Here is a 22,957-nt window from a genome sequence, read left to right on the forward strand (position 1 = left end):
AACCACGGAGGGCAAATTGATTAATAAATTTAAACAGGTATCGATATCGATAATAATAACAACATCACTAGTAACATAATGGTAATTAGAAAATAAGAATTTTCATTATTTCTAAGCTACTTTATTTGCGCGATGACTAAAAACATCTAATTAATGCTTACCTGACCTCATCCAATGGAAATTTCGCCATAAATATTCTGCTTTTGTGATTTATTCGACTGGCTCGATCTCCACAAATTTCACACGTAATGAAACGTTTTTTGGTGGCATGTCTTTAAAACGTATTCACTTACACCAACAAAAACACTTTTTGGTATATTTTTACTTGTTTGAATAACAAATAATACAAACATAAATTAATAAAACACAAATGTATTCCAAAACGTCAGGAAGTAAACAAACAATAATAATGGCGGTGAGGAATAGAAGGAGAAACTGTACTGAGAGAGAGAGATAGCAGTATCCGCCATTAAATGCCATGTCAATTCCATACAAAAGATTTTTTGTTCCTTGTTGCGCTAGGCTGATGTAAATGGCAAAGTCTGGCCAACATGTAAAGTCACAGAAATATGGCGGCAAATTTAAAAATTCTACGGTTTGTAACCCTGTGAAGACTAAAGATATGAGTTTATGTAATATTTTTATTTAAGAAATTTATTATTACTTTAACGATCTTAAATAAAAACGGTATTCATTTCATAATAACACGGGGTCACAAAGAATATTTTTTTAATTTGCCGCCATACTTTGTGCCACGAATCGTTGACCAGACTTTATTTGCATTATTTCACTAATTTGAAACAATCAAGGTAAAGATACTAAGTATTGCAAATATATGATGAACCGGATATACACAGGATGATTCCGGAACGCGACACACTTTCGTGGGCCACTATGACGGGTTTTATCACCTTGTGTAAGGTGGTCGCTATTCGGGCGGATATAAAATATATCCTATCACCAGCAATTTTTATTAGGGTTATTAATCATATCGAGTTTTAAGAACTTAGGTAAAAATGACCTATTTGTTTTTTTTATTATTTTTTTGTCGAATGTGTCAAACTTATGGGCCAACACCTACGCACATTCAAAAAACTCAAATCACATTTGTATGCAGTGTTCCCAGATGGATTGCAGTCCAATTGGCCGATGATACCTCACAAAGTATCCTGATATAACCTGTCTTTGCAAACATCCCGCGAATTAACGACCGAGCGGTGGCGGCGCACGTTTCGCAGTTTGCAAGGCATCGGCGCTAACCGTGTTTTTTTTTCGGAGGGAAATTACAAGTTATTGATACCACCACTTGGAGGGTGGGTAGAACGGTTATGTTGATTTCACCAGACTTACAGTCTAATGTCGATACTCGGGAGTATAGCATCATCCGATCGAGTATTGGACCGAGTCCATAACTCCTGTAAGTATACTTCAAAACTACTATTAATACCCACGGTGGCATTTTTCGGCGTATACGGGACGGCCTTGGGGTATCTTTTCCCACTAAGATAACTACTCGGAACCGTCTCTGCGTGATATCGCACTGGGGCTCCTCTCTAACTGAGGCTTAAGGATGCCTTCTGCGTCTACGCCATTGGGAGACCAACTACCCGCATTGTCGCCTACTTTAGAGAAGCTGTAGCCGAGCTAGCCTTTATTTTCATGTCCACAAGAAAAACCGTCAAATGAGAGATACCCTGCAATGCGAACAGCAACGTCAAGGGCATTGGAAATTACCTGTTTACACAGCTTTCGGTTTTCCGAGTTTATTCCCCATATCCCTGCTTATTGCCGCGGCACTGGGCTGAATGTTAACTAGGTATAATGAAAATATCAGCATCAAAAGAGATTCATAATAAATTTTAACTGTCACTTTGACAAATAAGATATTTTGTATAGTATTGTCTTGAGTTTTTTGTACGTAAGAATTTTATTTTATTATTATTTATATTACATGTTGAAGTATAAAATGTTATCAAATAACGGGTAAGTAACATTAAACAACAAAAAAATATAAATTTCAACAATAACAGTCCACGGGTTACTTATTTCAGAGAAAAATATACGCAATGCCCTTGTTGTAAAGTTTGTGCGGACTGCAGTGGCTTGAAGGAAACTGTAGAAGTGCAAGGCGCTGGTCCTGTAAGCTACCAACAAACACAACCCAACCAAGTAATTTACTAAGACATACTTACCCATCCATTTTTTACAGTAGCTAAGTATGTATCCATCTATACAAGGTGTTGCTTTGCATCCCTGTCGTGTTTGAAGAGTCCATTGTAATGGGTACACATAATCATCTAATAATACAAACGTAACAAGTAATGTAAGTCCTAGCTCAAACTGGGTTCTGAATGTTAATTGGTTAAATTATTTTACGATGATTTAGAATTAACCCTCACTTATATGCCAGATATGACAACGCGAATAGCTTACACACATACGGACAGCACCAGCTGTTTGTAGACGTTGCGCGGCCGCGGCGTGCGTTAAATTAATGCACTGTGTGTGTGTGTGTGTGTGTGTGTGTGTGTGTGTGTGTGTGTGTGTGTGTGTGTGTTTGTGTGTGTGCTGCGTGGCGCTAAAATCACTGACGCCACACGGGGTGAGTTGGGTAGTTTTATTTTTAGGCTATAAATTATTCTATAAAGTTTAATTACTTATTTTTTCATTAATTCGTGTTCTATAAGTGGATTATACCAACCTTCGTAAATATGGCAGGGATGCAAATCAAGAACTTGTATAAATAACTTATCTACTTATAATTTATATCAATTTATTTTCCAATCAGTTCACTCCATAACCTACCAATGATTATTTGATTATTCGAATGTATTTCATATTTTTTATTTGATTTTTTTTAACGCCCTTAGCTCAATAATAACATTGAACTTGTGAAAACGAATTCAACGGGTGATATATTTGTTTTGCAACACCCTACAGACAAGAACTTAGCAATGTTTGGTCACATATCGACACAAGGTTATTTATTACGTTGTTATGATTAATATTTAAACATGTTTTACATTAAAAATCTTTACATGTGTTTCTATTTTTTTTTTCAGAATTACAAAATATTGATTGCCCTCGTTGCAAATATATTATTGAACATGCAGAAAAGCGGATGCAGGCTAAGGAATATGTTAGTAAAAATGTTGCGATAGGTGTTTGCGATCACTGTCGTAATAAAATTAACCTACAGATTCCGTGTTACGAAAGCGAAGATATTACTAAAAAGTTTATAACCAGCTCTAAAGAGAAAAGCGACGATTTGGAACAAAAACGTAGAACATGGCTCTCAAAAGTTAAACATTTACACAAAGATGTGAAAATCGATGCAGAAATATCTGATACCCAAATTGAGGGCCCAGCACATTTTCAATCGCATCTCAGTAAATTACACGGAATAATATACAACGATCATACGTTTCGTAAAGTGGAAGACCCAAAGATAAAAATACGATCTAAACCGATAAGAAAATTTGAAGAGAACGAAATTAGTACATCAAATATTAAACAAGTATACAGAACACGGTCATTTGATTCTTATTTACAAAAGCTTGAAAATGCTTCAAACTTAACAGATACATTGAAGTTAGGAAAACGGTATAGGTCTAAACCAGATCGTATAATGTCACCTGTTAGGCGTGATGATGCTTATTCGGCTGATAAAACGTATACTCATAAACCTGATCAAGAGAAGAGACTTGATATACAAGATTTTAATAGTTATCATCAAACATTTAAAAAATATATTTCCAAACCTGAGAAACCAACGCCTCGTGGCTATGATCCCTTTTACCAATCTGACAAAAAATATGTCACTAAAGATGATTTTAAAAAGTTATTTGATACTGAATATTATGATATTCATTATAGAGAAGATAAAAAATATGAGCCCGAACCTGGGCCTAGAGCAGTAACTGATGTTAACGAGTATACATCTCATTACCAGCAACAAGAAAAGGAGTTTGTAACGCCTTTTGACGAAGATAAGTTATTACAGCAAATATATTTAAAACGACATCCTTTAGATATTAAGAAACCCATAAATGTAGGGGAAGAAATAGATAAAAACAAGCAAGCCCCGAAATCTGTTAAATTAACTTTGGATGATACGTCACTACTGACAGGATCGATATATCGAACTAGATCGGAGACATCTATGCTAGATTTGGAAAAGGTATCTGTACCTAAAGGTATTATTAAAAGTGCCACAGAATTATATAGTGAACGCAAACCAAAAATTGATTTCACAAAGTCTGATGATTACATTGAACATTACGTTTCGTCCACTTTACCTACGCCCAAAACGGTTAAGGAGAAAAAATATGCAGATATAACTTCAGTGTATTCTTCGCCAAATAAGAAATACACTTCGAAAGAGGCCTTGTCCTCAAAGTCAGAAATACTTCTAAAAAAAGATTTTAGTTATCAATTTCCGAAAGAAATAATATCAAAGAAAGAACTTAAGCGTTTGCAAACTTCAGCAGAACTGATTCAAGAAACTCAAAATATGTTAAATGTGAGAGAAGAAGAAAAGAAACAAAAAACTGAAATTGAACGTACGAGGAAGTTACTTGAACAAGAAATAAAAAAACAAGCTCGTGATGAGAAAAAGAGGCTCCAAGAAGAGAAAAGAAAAGAAGAAGAAGAACAAAAACGTATAGCAGAAGAAGAAAGAAAGAAAATTGCAGAAGAAAACCGAAGACTTGAAGAGGAAAGAAAGATAGAGGAAGAAAGACTAAAAGCTAAAGCTGAAAAAAAGATAAAAGAAGATGATAATGGTAAACTAAAAGAGAAAACGAAGACAGAGTTAACTGAGGAGGAAAAGAGAAAAGCTAAAGAAGAGAAAGAAAAAGCGAAAGAAGAGAAAGAAAAAACGAAAGAAGAGAGAAAAAAAGCTTTAGAAGAAAAACGTAAAGAAAAAGAGGAATCTCGAGAAAAGGCTAAATCAGAAAATGTAGATAAAGAAAAAGAAAAAGCCGATAAAGAAGCTGATAAATTGAAGAAGCAAAAAGAAAAAGAAATTCAGTTAAGAATGCAAAAAGAAGAAAAGCAAAAAGAAAAAGAAGAAAAAGAGCGTCTAAAAAAAGAAAAAGACGAACAATTGCGCGCTGAAAAAGCCCGACTACAAGGAGAAAAGGAAGAAGAACAAAAAAATAAACAATCGACACCAAAAAAGGGGAAAAGTGATGATGATAAAAAAAGTATGCCCGAATCAAAACAGCCAAATATTGAAACACCAAAAGAACAACAGAAAGAAAAGAACGGAGCAACTGCAGAGGATTTTAAAAAAATACGAAATGATTTTAATAACAAAGATGAAGCTTTAAAAAGAAAAAAAGAAGCCCAATTGGAAAAGAGTGCCCGCGATGAAGCTGATAAAAAAGAAAAAGAGATTGAGAAACAGGGAAAAATACATGGAAAGGAAGCTAAGGCTGTGGTTAAGCCCGAACTGGTAAAAGACATTATCAAGACTGATGAAAAAAAGGATAAGCCTACTATTAAAGAATTAGACATTAAACAAATAAAGGTGCGTAAGCCATCGTACGATGATTTGATCTTAAGACTAGTTAAACTAAAACAAAGTGAACCACGAGAAAGAATAAAACAAAAAATTTTACCCGTATTGGATGTTCCGGTGGTGGCCCGCGAACATAAAAAACATAAATACACTAAAACGTCAAAATGCATAATGTGTATTGATTCTGAGTTTGAACTTGATGTTGAAAGTATTTTAATGAAACCTGATCTACCTGATGAAACCATGAAAGATATTATAATCGGACAGAAAATATTCAAGTATAAACCGCCTTTAATCGATAAAGAAGACAAATCAATAATCATGCCTTCATTGTTTCAAACAACTTTTCAAGCTGAATCACCAATAGTAATTAAGAAAGAACCTGAAGTTGTTGGTAAGGATGAAACTGAACATAAACCCGCCATTTCAGTACCTGCTAAAACTCAGAAATTGGTGAGTATTTAAACAAAATTTATCATATTAAGGAAAAATAATGTAGTATTTTTAAATAATTTGTTACTATAGTTGTAATATCATAATTTTATTAAATCTAGCGGAATAAATATGGTTAACCAATGCAGTCCGGTAGGCAAGAATAGGAAAAGGAGAAGAAGGGCAGGAATGAAACTATGAAAGTAAACAGGATAAGTGCATACGTAACAAATTGTTAAACAAATCGTGCGTACGTAACAAATTGTTAAACAAATTGTGCGTATGTACTATTGTTACTAAAACAATAGTTTTAGATGCCTAATGCTTCCTCATATTATAGAATTCCTGTTTAGAATTTCCTCTTAGGCCGGCTCCACACGTTAGCCCCAATGTGGGAACGAGCGTTGGTAGTTGGCCGGCGCGTGTCGCTTTTTTGACTAAAGATCAAAGGAATCTATGCCAACGTTGGCGGTCCGTCCACACATTGGTGATTTGCTCAGTTCCGTTGCAATACGCGTCAAGTGCATACGTCGAGCGAAAATGTCATCATCTACAAAATCGGCACGCGCGTGGACAAATGAAAACGTTATAGAATTTTTAGAACAATAACAAACACATCCAATTTTATGGAACACATCTCGGATGGATCATAAAAATAAAAATACTGTAACTGAGTACTGTAAAAGCGCTTAGAGCAATTACGGTATCTGTTTCGGACATTCTCACATGGGCTCTGTAAAGACAGGACTATTATATTAGCCAACATGTGGACGACTCACGAAATTAACCAACCAACGCGACGTTGGCACGTGCGATGGGGCCAACGTGTGGACCCGCCCTTGCTGTTCTAGTAAAGAACACACTGTGTAGGAACTTCGAATGTGAATGTTTATAGAAAGATCTTATGGTAGCTGCCTACCGTAACCGCCAAAGATTGATAGGAATCGAAACATTAAAGTTTTTTTTTAATGCAGGAAAAAGTTTTTAACATCACCTACTTAATAAGTAAATAAGATATTCTATCAATCGATCCTACCTGTAATGGATTTCGTCCATCTGCCGGGGCGGGACGCATCATATAGCACTGCATAAAACGTAGTTGTAATAAATTTACCACCAATTATCCGTATTTTATACAAATATTGCTACTTTGCCACCCCCTTTGAATGACTATGTGTCCGAATTATGGTAATTATTTCATTAGACAAATACTTTATTGTCATATTTTTTTCGGTGCCCCATCAATTAGGGCACGGAAACATTGTGCCATTTCAAGTTTTCTTTCATAGCCTTCAAAACTTGCTTACTTGAACGATTTTATTGAAGCTTAGAAATCATACACAGTTTTAGGAATTCGGGTGAATATTATTACCTATCTGAGTTGTTTTTTATGGAACGGTATAAGTGCCATAAAAAACTGAGGTCTATATAATTGTAGTAACACTAAATATTCAAGAGTGTCCTCTCAACTGCCAAACTCAACATGCGAAAATGCGCACCGCCTCTTCCCGGTAGGTGGACGCTATCCATAAACCGTAAATATCTTTTTCTTTTATTTTATTCCTTTAATACTTTTTAAATTGTACCTATAGGTATTGAATAATCTCTTTGAACTTGCATATAATGAATATTGACAAGTTACGTCATTGTTTCTGTAAAATTTAATCAATTTTGTGATTGTTTATTATTTCATAGTATTTTATTTTATATGTTTTCGTTATTATTATAAACATAACAAACGGGAATGTCGAAAAACAAAAAAATTGATTTAGTAAGACCGGCTAGCTCGAATTTTATATGCGTGCAGACTTCTGTATATAAAAAGAATATTTTTATTATTGTAGGCTGAACAAGATGCTCCAAAAGGAATTATTCGCTATGCTTTATCTGATCGAGCATTTATTGAAAAAGGCTGGACAATGCTACCTACGGAAAAAGTTGTTAGAAAAGTATCTATTCTTCACTAATTTTCAAATTTTATTAAATTAGGTTACTTATATATTTAAATATTGCGTGTATTTAGATGAATGTCTACCGCATGCGACCAGCGCACCCTGAGTTTGATTGGTTTGAACATAACAAGAAAAAAAAACTGATGCTGTATGATACCGGTGAAAAGTTGGCTGATTTTGATGATAAAGGTCGCAGTCGTCTCTATTATAGAAACGGTCGACTCGCTCTTGACTATTACGATGCAGAAGGTGAGAATATAGATTTATACTACCTACGCTATACGATACAGAAATGTTGTTTGTCCCTTTAATGTACCTTTAAATGCGCAGAAATAAATGCACAACAAAGATTTGTTGTGTTTAGTAGTGGTGAACTTGACGAGCGTGGTCGGACGCATCCTATAACAATATTGGCCACTTTCGATTACCTGGGAAACGGAATAGTTTTTGATCATGGTGGAAAAATTAGGTATGTTGATATAATATTATTGAGGTAAGTATAACTTGCTTAGGTTTATAAAATTGATTGTCTTTTTAAGGCTCAAATATAATCAAACTGAAGGTGTTGTATTAGATCGAGGTATTGGTCCTGTGTCTCACTGGAAATGGCATACTTTGAATGATCCACCAGTATTGCAGAAAGTTATGATAGATACCCAAATGGCCCACAAAGATCCAGACATTTTTAAAATGGGTGGAGCGGCTGATGATAAATCTCGACCTGATAATGAAGAAATGCTTGCAATTGAGTTCGATAACTTTATTAAAGAGAAGAGCAAAAAATTAACACAAACCTTCAAGCCTTTTCAAATTAAAATGAAAGCATTGAAGATCAATGACAATTTTTCTTTAAAAATTTTGGATCAGGCTACTATTTATCTCATATTTAGAGATGGTACAACAAACGTAAAACTTAATCTCGGTATGATATTAGATCACAAAGAAATCGTAGACACGGATACCGCTGAAGTAGGTGAAGTATCGAATAATCTGGAACGATTTCCTGCTCGCACTGAAAGCCTCGCAGGGCTGCAACGAAGTGTGGCGTATGCGCAACGCTTTGAAAGAGCTCGTATAAAAAGGGAGCGCCGCTTACGACCCCCTGAACCATGTACCAGTGCTGATCAACTGACTGCAGCTGCTACACGACCCCTACGATTTCCTCTTAGAACTGCGACTCCTAGTTCTACCACTAATGCTAGCTCTTGTAAATGTAGTAGAAAACCATGTTCAAGCAATGTGTATTACGACACTCGTCTTATTTAGAATAAATTTATATTTATACAGCAGTGTTTAATAATATTTCGGGGAGAATAGAAAGAAATGTTTGCGAAACATTTATTTTTATTAGGTAGCCCCCTCGCTTTCTTGTTGGCTTATGGTACAGATATATCACCAAACTGAATCCTGCTATGTTTTCTGTTTACCACTTCTCCCATTGCATATTAAAATCTGTGAGCGTAATGTCCTAGAATAGTATTTAGCTTTATATAGGGCACGGCGCAATGATAATCCCTTACCAGTTGCCTTCTTTGGTTATTTTTCATTAATTTTATTCCCAATATAAAATGAGTGTATTTATACAGGCTGGCTTATATTATAATTAGGTATTCTCGCTAAGGACTTGTAGATTAGGTTAATAGCAATCGAATTTGTTACATGAAGCTCAATCTAGAACTCCATAGTTTTATAACAATAACAAAAAACAGGATCACCCAATTCTGTTTACCAGTTTTTTTTTTAATCACATACCCACACACATCACGTATTTATCCCCGAAGGGGTATGCAGAGGCGCAATGAGGGCACCCATTGTTCGCCAAATGTGTTCCATCACATGCATCCTCCATTCGTCCCATCCATCCCATATAATTTGCGAAATATAATTCGCAAATATAACAATGACGAATTAGCAATTCGCGCGCAATCAACGGACTAAATTTAAGGCTATTTTTTTTATTTAACGCCAATTTACCTTCTTCTATAAATTTTATTTAAATTATATAATAATAATTTGTATAATATTAAAGAACAAGCTTTTGCCCGCGGCTCCGCCCGCGTAAGAAAGATTTCCGGGATAAAGTTTTCCGTTATGAAAGTCACGCTGTATATTTTCCCGGGATAGAAACTTTAACCGTTTACTGAGCGCACGCAACGGTAGCTCTCAGGAAGAATTTTCCCTGTTTTTGCAACATTTTTTATTGATGCTTGGCTCCTATTAGTCATAGCGTGATGTTATACACCCTCTAACCTTACCCGAAAAATGAACTTTCCATCAATTAAATAATTTTCCAATTCGAACCTATAATTCCTGAGATTAGCGTGTTCAAATAAACAAACAAACAAACAAATTCTTCAGCTTTATATAATAATATAGATTCCGGGATAAAAATCCCGCTATATTTTTTCCTGGGATAGAAAGTAGCCTATGTCCTTACCAGGATCTCTAACTATGACCATACCAAATTTTATCGAAATCAGTTGAATCCGTTTGGAATAATAGATATGGAAAGGACAGACAGTGTGATCGTTGCATCGTGTCGTGTAGGTCGTGTATAGCCTTCCACTTCCTAGTTCCTACTCTATTCAATTTATGATTCAAAAACATTAGTCATTTGTCAATGTCAATTGTCAGCTGTCATTTGCCAAACATCTTTCCGTTTTTATTACATTTATTTTGTTACAATAATTTGTTCAACACGATGTCGTAATTGTGGTATATGCAAAATATTTTTTAAACCAATAATTGCAATACATAGATATAAGTATTTTATTTAGTTATATGTGCTTAAGTTTATAAACATGGTAAGTAAAGTGTTCAAAATTATAGTGGTTTTCCATTGTATGTATCTGCCCATTATATACCATGTTAGTTATCTTTGTTGTGAATGATTCAGAGTTATCAAGACGATCCTAACTGCTACGTCGGTTCGTTCCCCAAAAACTTCAGCTATGGCCCTTTCGAGCAAAACGGGGATGATGATAATACGTCACTTCAAGAAGACCATAAACCTCGCATCCTTTTAATGGGCCTCAGACGGTAGGTATTTCTCGGTGACCTTATGTATGACAGATGTTAAATAATAGTTTTTAATCTAATATTATGTAAAATATATTCTTTTATTTTAGGTCAGGCAAATCTTCTATACAAAAAGTCGTGTTCCATAAGATGTCACCAAACGAAACGTTATTTTTAGAATCCACAAATAAAATAGTAAAAGACGATATAAACAACAGCAGTTTTGTACAATTTCAAATTTGGGATTTTCCAGGACAGATAGATTTTTTTGATCCAACATTTGATTCTGATACTATATTTGGTGGTTGTGGAGCTTTAGTTTTTGTTATTGATGCACAGGTAAGATCATTCATTATATTTAATAAATTTATTAATTGTCTGTCTGATCCTGAGACTTTAAAGCTGTTGGTAAATGCCTAAAAAAGCATTGTGCTGATTGAATTTTGAATACATTATCACGGTGGACCAAGAAAAGTGATTGTGATTGATTCATATGCATTTAATAGTTACTAACATTTGAATTTATAATCAAACATTGAAACTTTAGAATCTCATACTGAGCAAACTTTTTAAATTATCATGCTTAATGTAAACAAACAGAAGAGTATTATGGTTATTAGCAACTGAAAGTGTAAGAAGCTTTTGTATTACTAATGAATAACAAAATATTTGATATTTCAGGATGACTACCAAGATGCCTTGGATAAGTTGCAGCTGACCGTCACAAAAGCTTATAGAGTAAACAGTAACATCAAGTTTGAAGTATTCATACATAAGGTCTGTATAATTATTAGCAACAAAGTTAAAACAAAGTCTCTTCAATTTTCAAATCTTTACTAGGTTTACAATGCATTTTAGAAGTATTGTATGAACTACAATGCATTTACAATTCTTATAAGATTCTAACAAGCAAGGCTCTGTATTAGGCAGCCTACTTTTAATTTACTATAAGTTCTAAAAAGCAAATGCACTTGTTATTATTATTATTTAGCAGTAACATTATGACAATTACTTTGTTGCTAGCTGATAACTTAATGTTTATTTGACCTCTATGTATCCTGTATACATATGGTCGTACATCACACGAGGAATATAATATTATGCATTTTTCTATTGATTTAAAATAGTTTATTTTTTGTTAAACTAAAACTTACATAAGTAGCAGTAAACATTTGTATGACCAAGAGAACATTCTTGTTTATTTCAAAGCCATAAATGAAGGTTACAGACCATAATGTATTTTTAATATTGGGTTATAGGAAGTTATAAAATTTTTATGTATAACTTATAAGTTATGCAACAGCCAACAGGTTCAAATGGAATTTGTATAAAGGTGTTATAATATTAAGGTGCCTTTCCATGCTTGCCAAGGCTTGACAAGCGTCCACAAACACAAGCGTGCAAAGAGGGTGTTTGGCTTGGCTTGCGTGAGCTTGTGGACGCTTGTATCCGATCCGGTCTAGTGTCGGTTTTTGGACACAGATCAAAGGGCGCTTGCGGCAAACGCTTGCAACGCGTTCACACGTTGGCGCGCGCTTAGTAGCCGTTGTGATCTCCTGGTACGATTTCTATGAATCTTTATCATCCACCATCTTCGTGGTCGTCGGGGTTTCCTTGCTTTTGTTTTATTTTGCTTATATTTGAAATAAAAGTACGTTAAACCAAACGTAATAGCCGATACAAGTTCGGTGTCCGCCATGCTTGGATGTATGTAGCACACTGACGCATTCACAAGCGTGTAACCAACTTCCAAATGCCAAGCGAGATTTGTGGACGCTTGTGCCTTGTGGATGCATGTCAAGCCTTGGCAAGCATGGAAACGCACATTTATAGTGTCTATGTTATACTTATGACTTTTGAGAAGGGTAAGGTATAGGTTTGTGTTAGACATCTATATATTAATACAAGATTTTGCTTGCAGTGTTGATTGCATTAAAGAGTTATTCGGAATAAAAATTTTGGTATAATTTTTACTGGAAAGGATAGTAAATAGCCCAGGTTGTTCCCAGGTTCTCAAACTATCTCTGTACCATATTTCATCGAAATGTGTTAATTAGTTTTTTTGTTTATTGCAATCAGACAGGTGGACTTTGTTTTAAAACAATTTTGTCATACATGATTGTTGCATAACTTTAACCATTTACGTACTTTACGCAATGGAAGCTTCCAAGAGGAATCATTTTTTCCTGTTATTGCAACATATTTCATTGATGCCCCACCCTATTGGTCATAGCGTGATTATAGAAGAATTTTTCAATTTGAATTAGTAGTTCCTGAGCTTTGTGCATTGAAACAAATATAACTTTTCAACTTTATACAATAAAGTATAAATAATAAATATAGAAAAACAATCAAATATAACATTTCGGCAATAATTTATGTATAATAATATGTTCTCTGGTTGTTCCAATTTTTTATAATGTGAAAGTTGTTTCCTTATTGTCATAATCAAAATGCCATAAAAATTTTTGGTTCTCTGCCTTATCTCTTAAAGTATGCTACTATTTTAACAAGCTCTATAACTCAACATTGGTCTCCTAAGTGGAAAAAATCGGACGCCTGCCGGGATGAGTCCCTAACACTATATATAAACCTATGTATGTATTTGGCGCATTTGGGACTGTGGGTTGCTCCGAAAAGCCCTCCTGAGCCGTCTAGTACAGTTCGTCTTCTGCTTTGGGAGTCAAAACCCCTCGCGCACCAAAAGACGCCCTTGTCATAAACGGCGGTATGAGGCCTAGCCCCACACTGCCGTCCATCCCACGGGTTGCACAATGTACCAACATAAGGTGCAGTGTACTAACGACGGACAGCCACTCTAGATATTAATTAAATAAATATTATCCATTTTGTTTTAGGTTGATGGGCTCAATGATGATTACAAAATGGAATCGCAAAGAGACATTCATCACAGAGCCACTGATGACCTTGCTGAAGCAGGATTGGATCATGTGCATCTTTCATTTCATCTTACTTCTATATATGATCATTCCATATTTGAGGCTTTTAGCAAAGTTGTTCAGAAGCTGATTCCACAATTACCAACATTGGAAAACCTTTTAAACATATTGATTTCTGTAAGTATGCAAGGAGTTATACAAGTATGTAGGCAAAGTTTTGAGGGCTAACCAATTTAATTAAATTTACATATTAGATAAATAAATAAACAGATAACTATAAATTGTCAAATGTAACAGATTTATATTAATATTGGAACTATTTTTCGTGATTTGTTAGTGTGCCAAGATTTAATGTGCCATTAGTATGTATTGAATTAAACCACAATCCGAAATTTTGTTAAATGTTGGTTTTTGTATATTGGCACCTACAATATGTGGTCGAAAAAAATTACATCCAAGGTATGTACAGACTTTCATGTTAGGAGGGGTTCCATTCGATTTGCCACGGGTCCTTGTGGGTATAGTTATGCAACTGCTAGCGTGAGCTCTTCATGTTTTTGAAAGTGCACAAACCGAAATGTATTGAATATTTACTTGTTTTTCAGAACTCTGGGATAGAGAAGGCATTCCTGTTTGACGTAGTATCCAAGATATACATTGCAACTGATAGTTCACCTGTAGATATGCAAAGCTATGAACTCTGTTGTGATATGATTGATGTTGTCATAGATATATCATGTATTTATGGGTATGTATTATAATTTTATAATAATTTCATATCATAATGTTACGACATAGCAAATGCGCTTCAAATTTTTGTACATTCATTGATGTAGAGAATATGCGTGTCATTTTCAATATATTGGAGCATTAGACTTGCACGCCGTTCCGAAAATGTCCTCCGGAATTATAAATAAAAATTTTCACAGTCCCAGCAGTGTCCCTGGGTATTTTTTATCAAATGCCTGCGCTGTGTTATGTCCCACGATGTAGCTACTCAAAACTTTTATTCCCGAAGAGGTAGGCAGAGATGCAACTTGTGCATCAACTTTACGCCATGCGTGTTCCATCCCATGTGTGAGCGGGCCTGTCCGCATAGCTAGCACAAATTCTAGACTGAGCTGATATTTATGCGACCCAGGATTTTACGGCGCAGTACAACAACGCCACCAAAGCAGTTTTTCTTATCTTCTCATTTTCTAACAAAGACATAATCAAAACACAAATCTCAAAGTTATGTATGATGTTTGTGTTTTGGTAATTTTTATATGTTTTACTTCAGCTGTTACTGTTATTATTACAGTGCATGAAAAAACTGACTGTCAGGGATTTATTAAATACATAACTTTTATGTGGTTATTGAAAAAAAACCCTTACTTTCATGAAAATATTTATTACAATTTTATTTGTTACAGCATGGTTGATGAAACAGAAGTGAATACGTTTAATAATCAAAGTTCAAGTTTAATTAAGCTTAATAATGGAACCGTTTTATACCTTCGTGAAGTAAATAAATTTCTTGCATTGGTTTGCATTTTAAGAGAAGAAAATTTTCAAAAACAAGGTAACTAATTGTCTACGAAAACATATTATATTATAACACGTTTTAAGGAACTAATAATTCACATAATACTATTATTAATCAATATATTACAAGTACCTTTACGATATACTATTTTAATGACTGAAAAAATAACTTTTATATTGTATTGTGATTACTGAGTATGTATTACTTTTAGGTGTCATCGACTATAATTTCCTTTGCTTCCGTGATGCTATAACTCAAGTGTTTGAGCTTCGTAATAAATGCCAAACTGCCATATCAAGAACGAGATCTGGCACACCAGAACCCTTACCGAATGGTGCCGCGGATTCCACGGAGAGCGTGTCGGATCGGTCGCAGCCTCAGTTACCATAGCATTATGTAAATTTCCATGTATATAATATAATATTATGCAAACTTTTTTTTAAAAGGCATGTTAATTTCAAAGCATTAATATATTATGTGAATAAAGAGCATATCTAAATAATGTTTTACTTATACTGTAACTAGCTGTTGCTCGCGGCTTCGCCCGCATCAAAGAGTTTTCGGGATAAAGATTCCGCTATATATTTTCCCGGGCTAGAAAGTAGCCTTCCCAGGGTCTTCTATCTTCATACCATATTTTATAAAAAATCGTTCAGTATACTTTGAGAAAATCGATAAGATGGACTTTGTTTTATATTATGTATAGAAATGGACTGCCTCGGTGGCTGAGTTGTACTGCATGCGCGGTACGGCAGCGCTCTGAGGTCCTGGGTTCGAATCCCAGGTCGGGCAAAGTGATATTTGGGTTTTTCTGCTCAGTATCAGCCCGGAGTCTGGAATTTGTGCCCGATATGGCGATAGGCTCGCCCCCTATCACATCATGGGACGGAACACACTTGGCGAAAAGTGGGTGCCATGGTTGCGCCTCTGCATACCCCTTCGGGGATAAAATGCGTGATGTTGTATGTGTAGAAATGGAATTGTAGCAGAAAAATTTGGTGTAGTAAAGCTGGCGGAGGTCAAACCCTCGAATGTCTAATATCTGACATTCTTGTTGAAGGTGAGTTCAAAGTACTTTTAACTGCCGGAAATGCAGATAAAGATTGGTCTAGGTGGCGGAAGGGAGAGAAGTGTGCGGGAATCTAGCAAACGTGAAATCTATAGTTTTTGCCTACACATATGGTATGGAGGCATGATGTATGTATCTTACATATTGTCATTATTCTTTATATTGCGTTAAATTCAAAGAAATTTAACTACTTAACTGAATTATTAAAGGTTTTCTCCTGTGTTGATCTTGAGACCTTCAAAACCTTTCTTATGGCTATCTTGAAGTGCTGAAAGGACTACTATCCATGGCCGTAAAATAATTTTAAGCCGATGTTGATAAAGGTTGAGAATGGCTGATTCAATGTTTCTACACCTATATAATCAGATCAATAACTAAAGTTAGTTTATATAATTGCCTGAATTCGAACAAAATATTACAATAATATTGTAATATTTTGTTCGAATTATGTGAATATTATGTGAACCTACTTGAAACTGGCAGATGTACAAATCTTGTCAGAGAGAAAAAAAAATTACGCTTGAGAATTGACATTTCGGTTTTGACATAATTTGACGATTGTCCTTCGGCCTTTCGTTCGATTGTGCAGTGTAGTTTTCTATAAATTAATAATATTTTCAATATTTGTTACCATTATAATTAGTATAGAATTAAACTTGTGATTTTTGTGAAAAAAGGTGCATTTTTGGGTAAGTGTCAGTCATAAATTTATTGACTATTTTATAACACAACAATTTCTTTATGAAACTTACTGTATATCCTTGTTTTCCATCAACCTTCATCATATTTACGTAGAAACCTCGACACCGACTTCTTAAAAACTATATTTATTAAAGATAGAGCAGAAATAGGCGGTATACCTCCAGTTTTCTGCCCCATCCCATTCCATTTCTTTGTTTAGTTGTATACAAACGTATGCAGGGATATATTGAAAAGATCGTCTGTAGATATATTATGAAATGAAAAGTCGAGTAGTGAAACATTAGTCTCGTTAATGTTTGAAACTTGAAACAGCTTTATTGCAACAACTTAAATGTGCTATCAGTACTTTATTACATATTAAACCCAAAGAATAACCCCATGTAAACAAATAGTACTATCTTTACAATAAGTGCCCTTGTTTGGACTTATTAAACTTCACAGAATAAAATTAACAAATATATATAATTAGTAAGTGAGTGGGTAGGTATTTTTTCTTTTTTTTGCATTTGGTGTAATTCACAGATCTGAACAAAAGATATTTTAACATAACAATATTCTTCACTTACATTTCATTTCCTTTCCAGAATGTATTCAGGAACAGACATGGTTTAGTTATTGGTACCATTCATAAAATTATGTAGATATTTTCTGAATACCCAAATAAATATAGACCTAATTTTGTAATTCTATTGTTATTGTAATATATTTCTATGACATTTAGATATTTATTTGAAGTAAACACATAAACTGCTGAATATTTTTTAAAGAAATATGGTACGCATATAATCTAAATCTTAAATAGCCATAGAGGCTGCTTTTTATTGCAGTAATGTGTATGTTGTGGATTTATAGATGTTTATTTTTGTAACTAAGTACAGGACAACATTGATAATTATCTGAATTATTTGGCGGACATGGGTGTTCCGAAACCAAATATGTTTGGATATTCAAAATGTTTACTTTTATGAATTTACCAATAAAATACGTCATTTATAATATGAATTTTGGTTATCAAAGTGATAAGTAGGAAATTAAATGCAGATTAAGAAAAAGAACATGTTTTTAATCAATATTTTAAGTCCCAACATCCTACATTTTTGGTCTGTCAAAGCAAGTCTAGCTTTTTGGTTAATCAATGTTTGGATAATCAACGCTCTACTATGCTGCAACTACACCATATCTTACTTTATATTATAAATGTGGAAGATTGCAAAAATGTTTTATGTTAGATACAAATAAATGCAGAAACAAGTACAAAGATTTGGATCAAATTTGATATATGTGTAAACTGTACCCTGGAGTAACACTTAGGCTTCTTTATATCCTGATAATTTGCTCCTATGGGAAATAATGCAATTTTTTACTTAGATATTGCTGGCGTCATTCAGGTGGCGATATAAATCGCTACATTGGTTTGAGAAATTTGTAGGGGGTAAGGCTTTTCACGCAGGTGAAACCGCGAGCAAACACATAGTCATAAATATTTTAGGATACATATTATAAATATGAAAAAAAAACCACTCTAGTAAAAACTCTAGAGTGTTACAATGTTCTTTCTGGGAAGATATATTTTCCATAAACCTTTTTTGATATATCATAGGTTTTTTAGCCGGCTTATACAAACACACCGGTCTTGCGGGTGAGTGCTTTAGGCACTGCGAGCACTTAAGTGGCCATTCTAAGGGCGACCCTCTAAAGGGTCACGACCTCAGCTCAGGACGGCCACTGACAGAGGATGAGACATCAGTGATTATGTTCCATAATGCAGCTGAAATCCTGGCTATTATTCCTTGGCTTTAAATGCTCATGATGTTACTGTTCTTGTCACCTGACCATGCACAGGTGTTAAAAAAAATAAAAAAGTACTTAATGCTCCATTTATGTGTGTACATGCCAACTGTTGTGTAATGTAACATCAAACACTCACATATAATTAATAGAAGATACTTAATAATAATTTAAAACACATGAACAGCCAAACGATCGTTGTTCAGTCTAAACTTTTGTTTGTTATAATATGTTAGTATAAAATGATTGTGTTCTATGTTATGCCTTTTGTTAAATAATAAAAAAAAATATGTATAAAAGTTCGACATCAACATTTTTAATCTGTTCATATTGATTTTAATCTCGCTTTCTCCAACCTGTGTCGAGCAACTGGCGAAATGAGTAGGTACACAGCATTACGCCTGTTTCCCTATTTAAAAAGGGTGAGCTTATGCACAATTCTTTGAGCACAATCTGACTCTGTGCTGTTACTAATAAAATAAATCTATAATTCCTTATTTCACTATTCAATCCAGTAATTGAAGCTTCAACCAGAGACCCCAGTAAGATAGCCTCCCCAGATGCAAAATAATTACACCACTAAAACAAAAAATGCAAAAAATATAATAATAATGATACATACAACTTCATAAAAATGGTAATTTAATGGGTTACATATTAGACCAGTCAAAATAGACAAAAAACCTGTAAGGAAAAATTCTCATAGAGGTGAAAATTGGTATCGACGTTAAATACGTCATTATCCATAAAATGTCAAAAGTCCTCATTGATCCTATGGGTGCCAAAAATTTTATTCAAGGTCAAAGATAAAAAAAATCCGGTTTTTTCCATTTTTCTCTACACCGAAGCATCGAATGTTATTATCCATATTCACAATACTATGAGCACGCCTAGTGCACCCGAACCAATAGTGGCGGCAATTTCAAAGTTTTCTTTGGTTTTATTCAGCATTGATTATGGGGCTGTCCCGCTGAAAACACTAAGAAGCAGTCTAATAATATCATTGCTCCGTACTTAGCTAAGTAATGTTAGGGATGTGGGCCTAAGTGTCGTCATGTCCAGAAATTGCACTGGCTACAATGTCCTTCAAACCAAAACACAACAGTGCATGCTCCTAGGGCAGAAATTTCTTTCTTTCTATTGTCCAGTCACTTAGGTTTAGAAATCAAAATAACATTCTTGGGTTTTCTTCCGATTTAACAATAACTAACATCTAGATGCGGCCGCAGGCCAAATCTGAAAACAAAATGTATACATATCATATGCTGCAGATAATAGATAAATTTAAGAACATTGGTTTTTAGCAAAAATAGGAGTAGTCTAATCAGGGGCGTAGCTACCGCCGTATCAGTCGTATCAGTGATACGGGGCCCCCGAGCTTTGGGGCCCCTCTTGGCCCATCCCTACATTAAACTAAGGAGGCGCCCAAAAGTTCACACTGCCCTGAAGGGCCCCCAAACAAATTTAGATATAGGGCCCCTCTAAGGCAAGCTACTTCACTGAGTCTAATGTTTGGTTGCACTCGTATGGATAGTTAATTTGTTCACTAACATAATAAATACTGAGTTTTTTATTTGTTTGTTTGGCACAGAAGATCAAGCTGTTATGCTTTTGTCATGTCAAAGCCGACTTGTTTACGCATTGTTTTTCCTAGCTACACTCGTGAGGTTTAGATAGTAAATTAAAAACAATACCACGTGGTCCTGCACAACAATGTATTAAATACGTACTTACTCACATGTCGATAGTTATTTTTCAAAAACATGTTTTGATTAAGTAATTGATGACGAAATATGTACCTAACAATCATTATAATATACATAAGTACCTATGACATTTATGCGCATTACTTAAAATCTAGAAGGCCATCTGAGCGATAATTCGCGTGCGCGTGTAAATTTTCGCATTTTTTTAGATAATCAATTTTGTATCTTTAAATGTAAGGTGTTATGGTTGAATGTTCATTGGTGGTCATGTCGTGAGGCGGCAGTCAAGTGACCTTGGTGTTTTAAATAATACGCAACAGGCATTCTGCGGCGCCATCAGTGTTGTAGCTCGTAAACATACGTCATGACACACCCATTCCTAGACTAATAAGGTCACTGTATTTTGTTACGCGTCTTTAGATCTTGTTTCAATTTTTGTGGGTGTGTCGTTACTCGTAGTTTAAACTTATTATTGGAGTGTTTAGTCAATTAAGATGCAATTAATGTTTTATGAAAAGTTCCGCTAATCAATGATTTGATGAAAACAATAATGCTACTGAATAAGAGTAATTTAGTTTCCATATACTACGTATATTTAAGTGTTTTTTCCAAAAGATAATAATATAAACACAAACATGTAGGTGTCTAAATAGGTTAATATTCTCATTGTTCACAAACTTTCTAGGCCTCATAATAGGGTCCCTCCTAAGGCCGCTACTGACGAGGGGCTTACGGTCCCACAAAATTTAGGCACGAGCCATGACAAATAAGTTAGTTAAGGGACTCCTTCCAGAAAACAGCGCGCTAACCGTATTTTTGGAAGCTATCTATTCGAAACTTGTGATAAATGTAGAGAAAAACTTAAACATCATAATAATATTATGTTTACTTTTGTTGTTTAAATTTATTGTAATATGGATACTTATTGTTACATTAATTTCAAATTGAAAATACCACTAAAATTGTCGATTCCGTGCATCTACTTCCGAAGTACACATAATTTTTATTTGCAACTAACGTTATTAGATAGACCAGTGGTTCTTAAACTTTTTAAATGACGGAACCCTTTTGGGAAGCAAAATACTTGATGGAACCCTACAATAAAACAATTGTTTTTTATAAGTGTATTTTTTATTAATCAGCATAATAAAAGTACAATGTAACAGTTACTAATTATTATTGAGAGAGGTGTTTTGATTTTTTTTTCTAAATTCTTGCGGAACCCCGACAGAGGTATCACGGAACCCTAGGGTTCCGCGGAACACACTTAGAGTATAGCTGAGATAGACAATTTAATAAGGACTATTTTGGTAGGTAATAAATTAAATTGCACAAAAAGACCTATAATTTACTTAGTAAAGAAATTATTCGTAAGTCTTTGCATAGACCCCTCCGAATCTCATGTGCCGTATAAGCATGGAACGAATGCAGAAGGCCATTTGCTCGGGGGAGCACCTTAACACCAGTCCTGTACTATTTACTGCGCATTGTTAAACACGGGCTATAACTAAGGATTTAGGTCTTAGTTCATCACAAACGCCAAGCTTGTGCATAAGAACTAAGAACACCAGTCATAGCTTTGGCATAAAGGTTAGGGATTAATTTAAATAAATATGTATTCAGCAGTGGCGAAGGGTGATATTTTCTGAAGGGAAACCCAACACAACATATTGGTACTAATATGCATAATGAGGTTTGCAAACCGTTTTAATTAGATATTATATCAATTATAAAAGGAAAGCCAGCAGGAATCGGGTTATATGGACCCTTCACTACTGATATTCCACATCTAACATCTATTCATAGGATATAAAATAAAATTCTGTATCTAGAGATAAGTCTCTACGTCGTATTTAATTCTTAATATTGAGTGCTTGACTGAATACATACAGCATAAACCAATGCGTCTGAAACTATACAATTTTGCACACTACTTTTCTTAAAAACGTAGATGAAGTCTTAGTAAGTGCTTTTGGAAATTTATCTCCTTCGGGAGGTAAATCCCTAGCGTACACAGCTGGTCGCGTAATATAAAATGTCATTCAAATTGATTTTACAAATTAATATATTAGTATTTCAATCAGGAAGTCTCAAGCGATCATAAAAAAAAAATCGTATAAATCGGGTTAGTGTTTAATAAATGTTCATACAATATTTTATCACCTAATTCGTATTTCGTCTCTATAATTTATAAATGAAATTGTTGTAATTTACTTCCACGGATTATAAGCATAATATCAAAATTAATTAATAATACCAAATATATTTACCGAATGGAACGGTAGACCCACAGAGACATTTCTAACAAACAGATAAACTCAGTTTCATAATTATGTAT

At 34.4% G+C, this 22,957-nt stretch overlaps 4 protein-coding genes and 1 long non-coding RNA gene across 9 annotated transcripts in view; 4 read left to right on the top strand and 1 right to left on the bottom strand.

Moving 5' to 3' along the window:
• The first annotated feature begins 1,863 nt into the window (after positions 1-1,863).
• On the top strand, positions 1,864-4,470 carry LOC119190567. The gene is made up of 5 exons (XM_037442768.1): positions 1,864-1,983; positions 2,052-2,169; positions 2,871-2,979; positions 3,063-4,398; positions 4,446-4,470. The coding sequence occupies exons 1-5, from the start codon at positions 1,952-1,954 to the stop codon at positions 4,468-4,470; spliced, it is 1,620 nt and encodes a 539-aa protein (XP_037298665.1). The 5' UTR covers positions 1,864-1,951.
• On the top strand, positions 4,340-9,192 carry LOC115444989 (trichohyalin). 2 transcript variants are annotated; one of them, XM_030171023.2, is made up of 5 exons: positions 4,340-5,977; positions 7,801-7,905; positions 7,980-8,157; positions 8,239-8,377; positions 8,448-9,192. In XM_030171023.2, the coding sequence occupies exons 1-5, from the start codon at positions 4,514-4,516 to the stop codon at positions 9,172-9,174; spliced, it is 2,613 nt and encodes an 870-aa protein (XP_030026883.2). In that variant the 5' UTR covers positions 4,340-4,513; the 3' UTR covers positions 9,175-9,192. The 2 variants fall into 2 exon arrangements, with proteins under 2 accessions (XP_030026883.2, XP_030026879.2); XM_030171019.2 differs by having other exon boundaries at positions 7,801-7,896.
• Positions 9,193-10,512: 1,320 nt separating this feature from the next.
• On the top strand, positions 10,513-15,856 carry LOC115444984 (ras-related GTP-binding protein C). Its single transcript, XM_030171012.2, has 8 exons — positions 10,513-10,712; positions 10,805-10,947; positions 11,037-11,265; positions 11,608-11,703; positions 13,785-14,003; positions 14,432-14,574; positions 15,242-15,390; positions 15,566-15,856. The coding sequence occupies exons 1-8, from the start codon at positions 10,710-10,712 to the stop codon at positions 15,742-15,744; spliced, it is 1,161 nt and encodes a 386-aa protein (XP_030026872.1). The 5' UTR covers positions 10,513-10,709; the 3' UTR covers positions 15,745-15,856.
• A 918-nt stretch (positions 15,857-16,774) lies between these two features.
• LOC115444956 (phosphatidate phosphatase LPIN3) overlaps positions 16,775-22,957 on the top strand; it is a 34,638-nt gene continuing 28,455 nt past the window's right edge. The window contains exon 1 of the mRNA XM_030170968.2: positions 16,775-17,112. The gene's annotated coding sequence lies outside the window, so the exon portion shown is untranslated. The remainder of the gene's footprint in view (positions 17,113-22,957) is intronic.
• Positions 19,539-21,124, bottom strand: LOC115444957. Of its 4 annotated transcripts, none has more exons than XR_003938778.2 (2): positions 20,644-21,124; positions 19,539-20,149 (listed from the first exon to the last, which is right to left on the bottom strand). It is a non-coding gene; the product is annotated as an uncharacterized LOC115444957 (long non-coding RNA). The 4 variants fall into 4 exon arrangements; XR_005112998.1 differs by having other exon boundaries at positions 20,648-21,116; XR_005113000.1 differs by having other exon boundaries at positions 20,652-21,109.

The sequence above is a fragment of the Manduca sexta genome, chromosome 25, assembly GCF_014839805.1.
Source record: "Manduca sexta isolate Smith_Timp_Sample1 chromosome 25, JHU_Msex_v1.0, whole genome shotgun sequence".
Taxonomy (NCBI): Eukaryota; Metazoa; Arthropoda; class Insecta; order Lepidoptera; family Sphingidae; genus Manduca; species Manduca sexta.

Coding starts and splice junctions, on each gene's coding strand:
- LOC119190567 (XM_037442768.1), top strand. CDS start 1,952: ATGTTGAAGTATAAAATGTTATCAAATAACGG. Junction 2,980..3,062: donor TGGTCACATATCGACACAAG/GTTATTTATTAC, acceptor TTTTTTTTTCAG/AATTACAAAATATTGATTGC. Junction 4,399..4,445: donor AAAGAGGCCTTGTCCTCAAA/GTCAGAAATACT, acceptor AATTTCCGAAAG/AAATAATATCAAAGAAAGAA.
- LOC115444989 (XM_030171023.2), top strand. CDS start 4,514: ATGTTAAATGTGAGAGAAGAAGAAAAGAAACAAAAAACTGAAATTGAA. Junction 7,906..7,979: donor CGGAAAAAGTTGTTAGAAAA/GTATCTATTCTT, acceptor GCGTGTATTTAG/ATGAATGTCTACCGCATGCG. Junction 8,378..8,447: donor GATCATGGTGGAAAAATTAG/GTATGTTGATAT, acceptor TGTCTTTTTAAG/GCTCAAATATAATCAAACTG.
- LOC115444984 (XM_030171012.2), top strand. Junction 10,948..11,036: donor CTTTTAATGGGCCTCAGACG/GTAGGTATTTCT, acceptor CTTTTATTTTAG/GTCAGGCAAATCTTCTATAC. Junction 14,004..14,431: donor TTTTAAACATATTGATTTCT/GTAAGTATGCAA, acceptor CTTGTTTTTCAG/AACTCTGGGATAGAGAAGGC.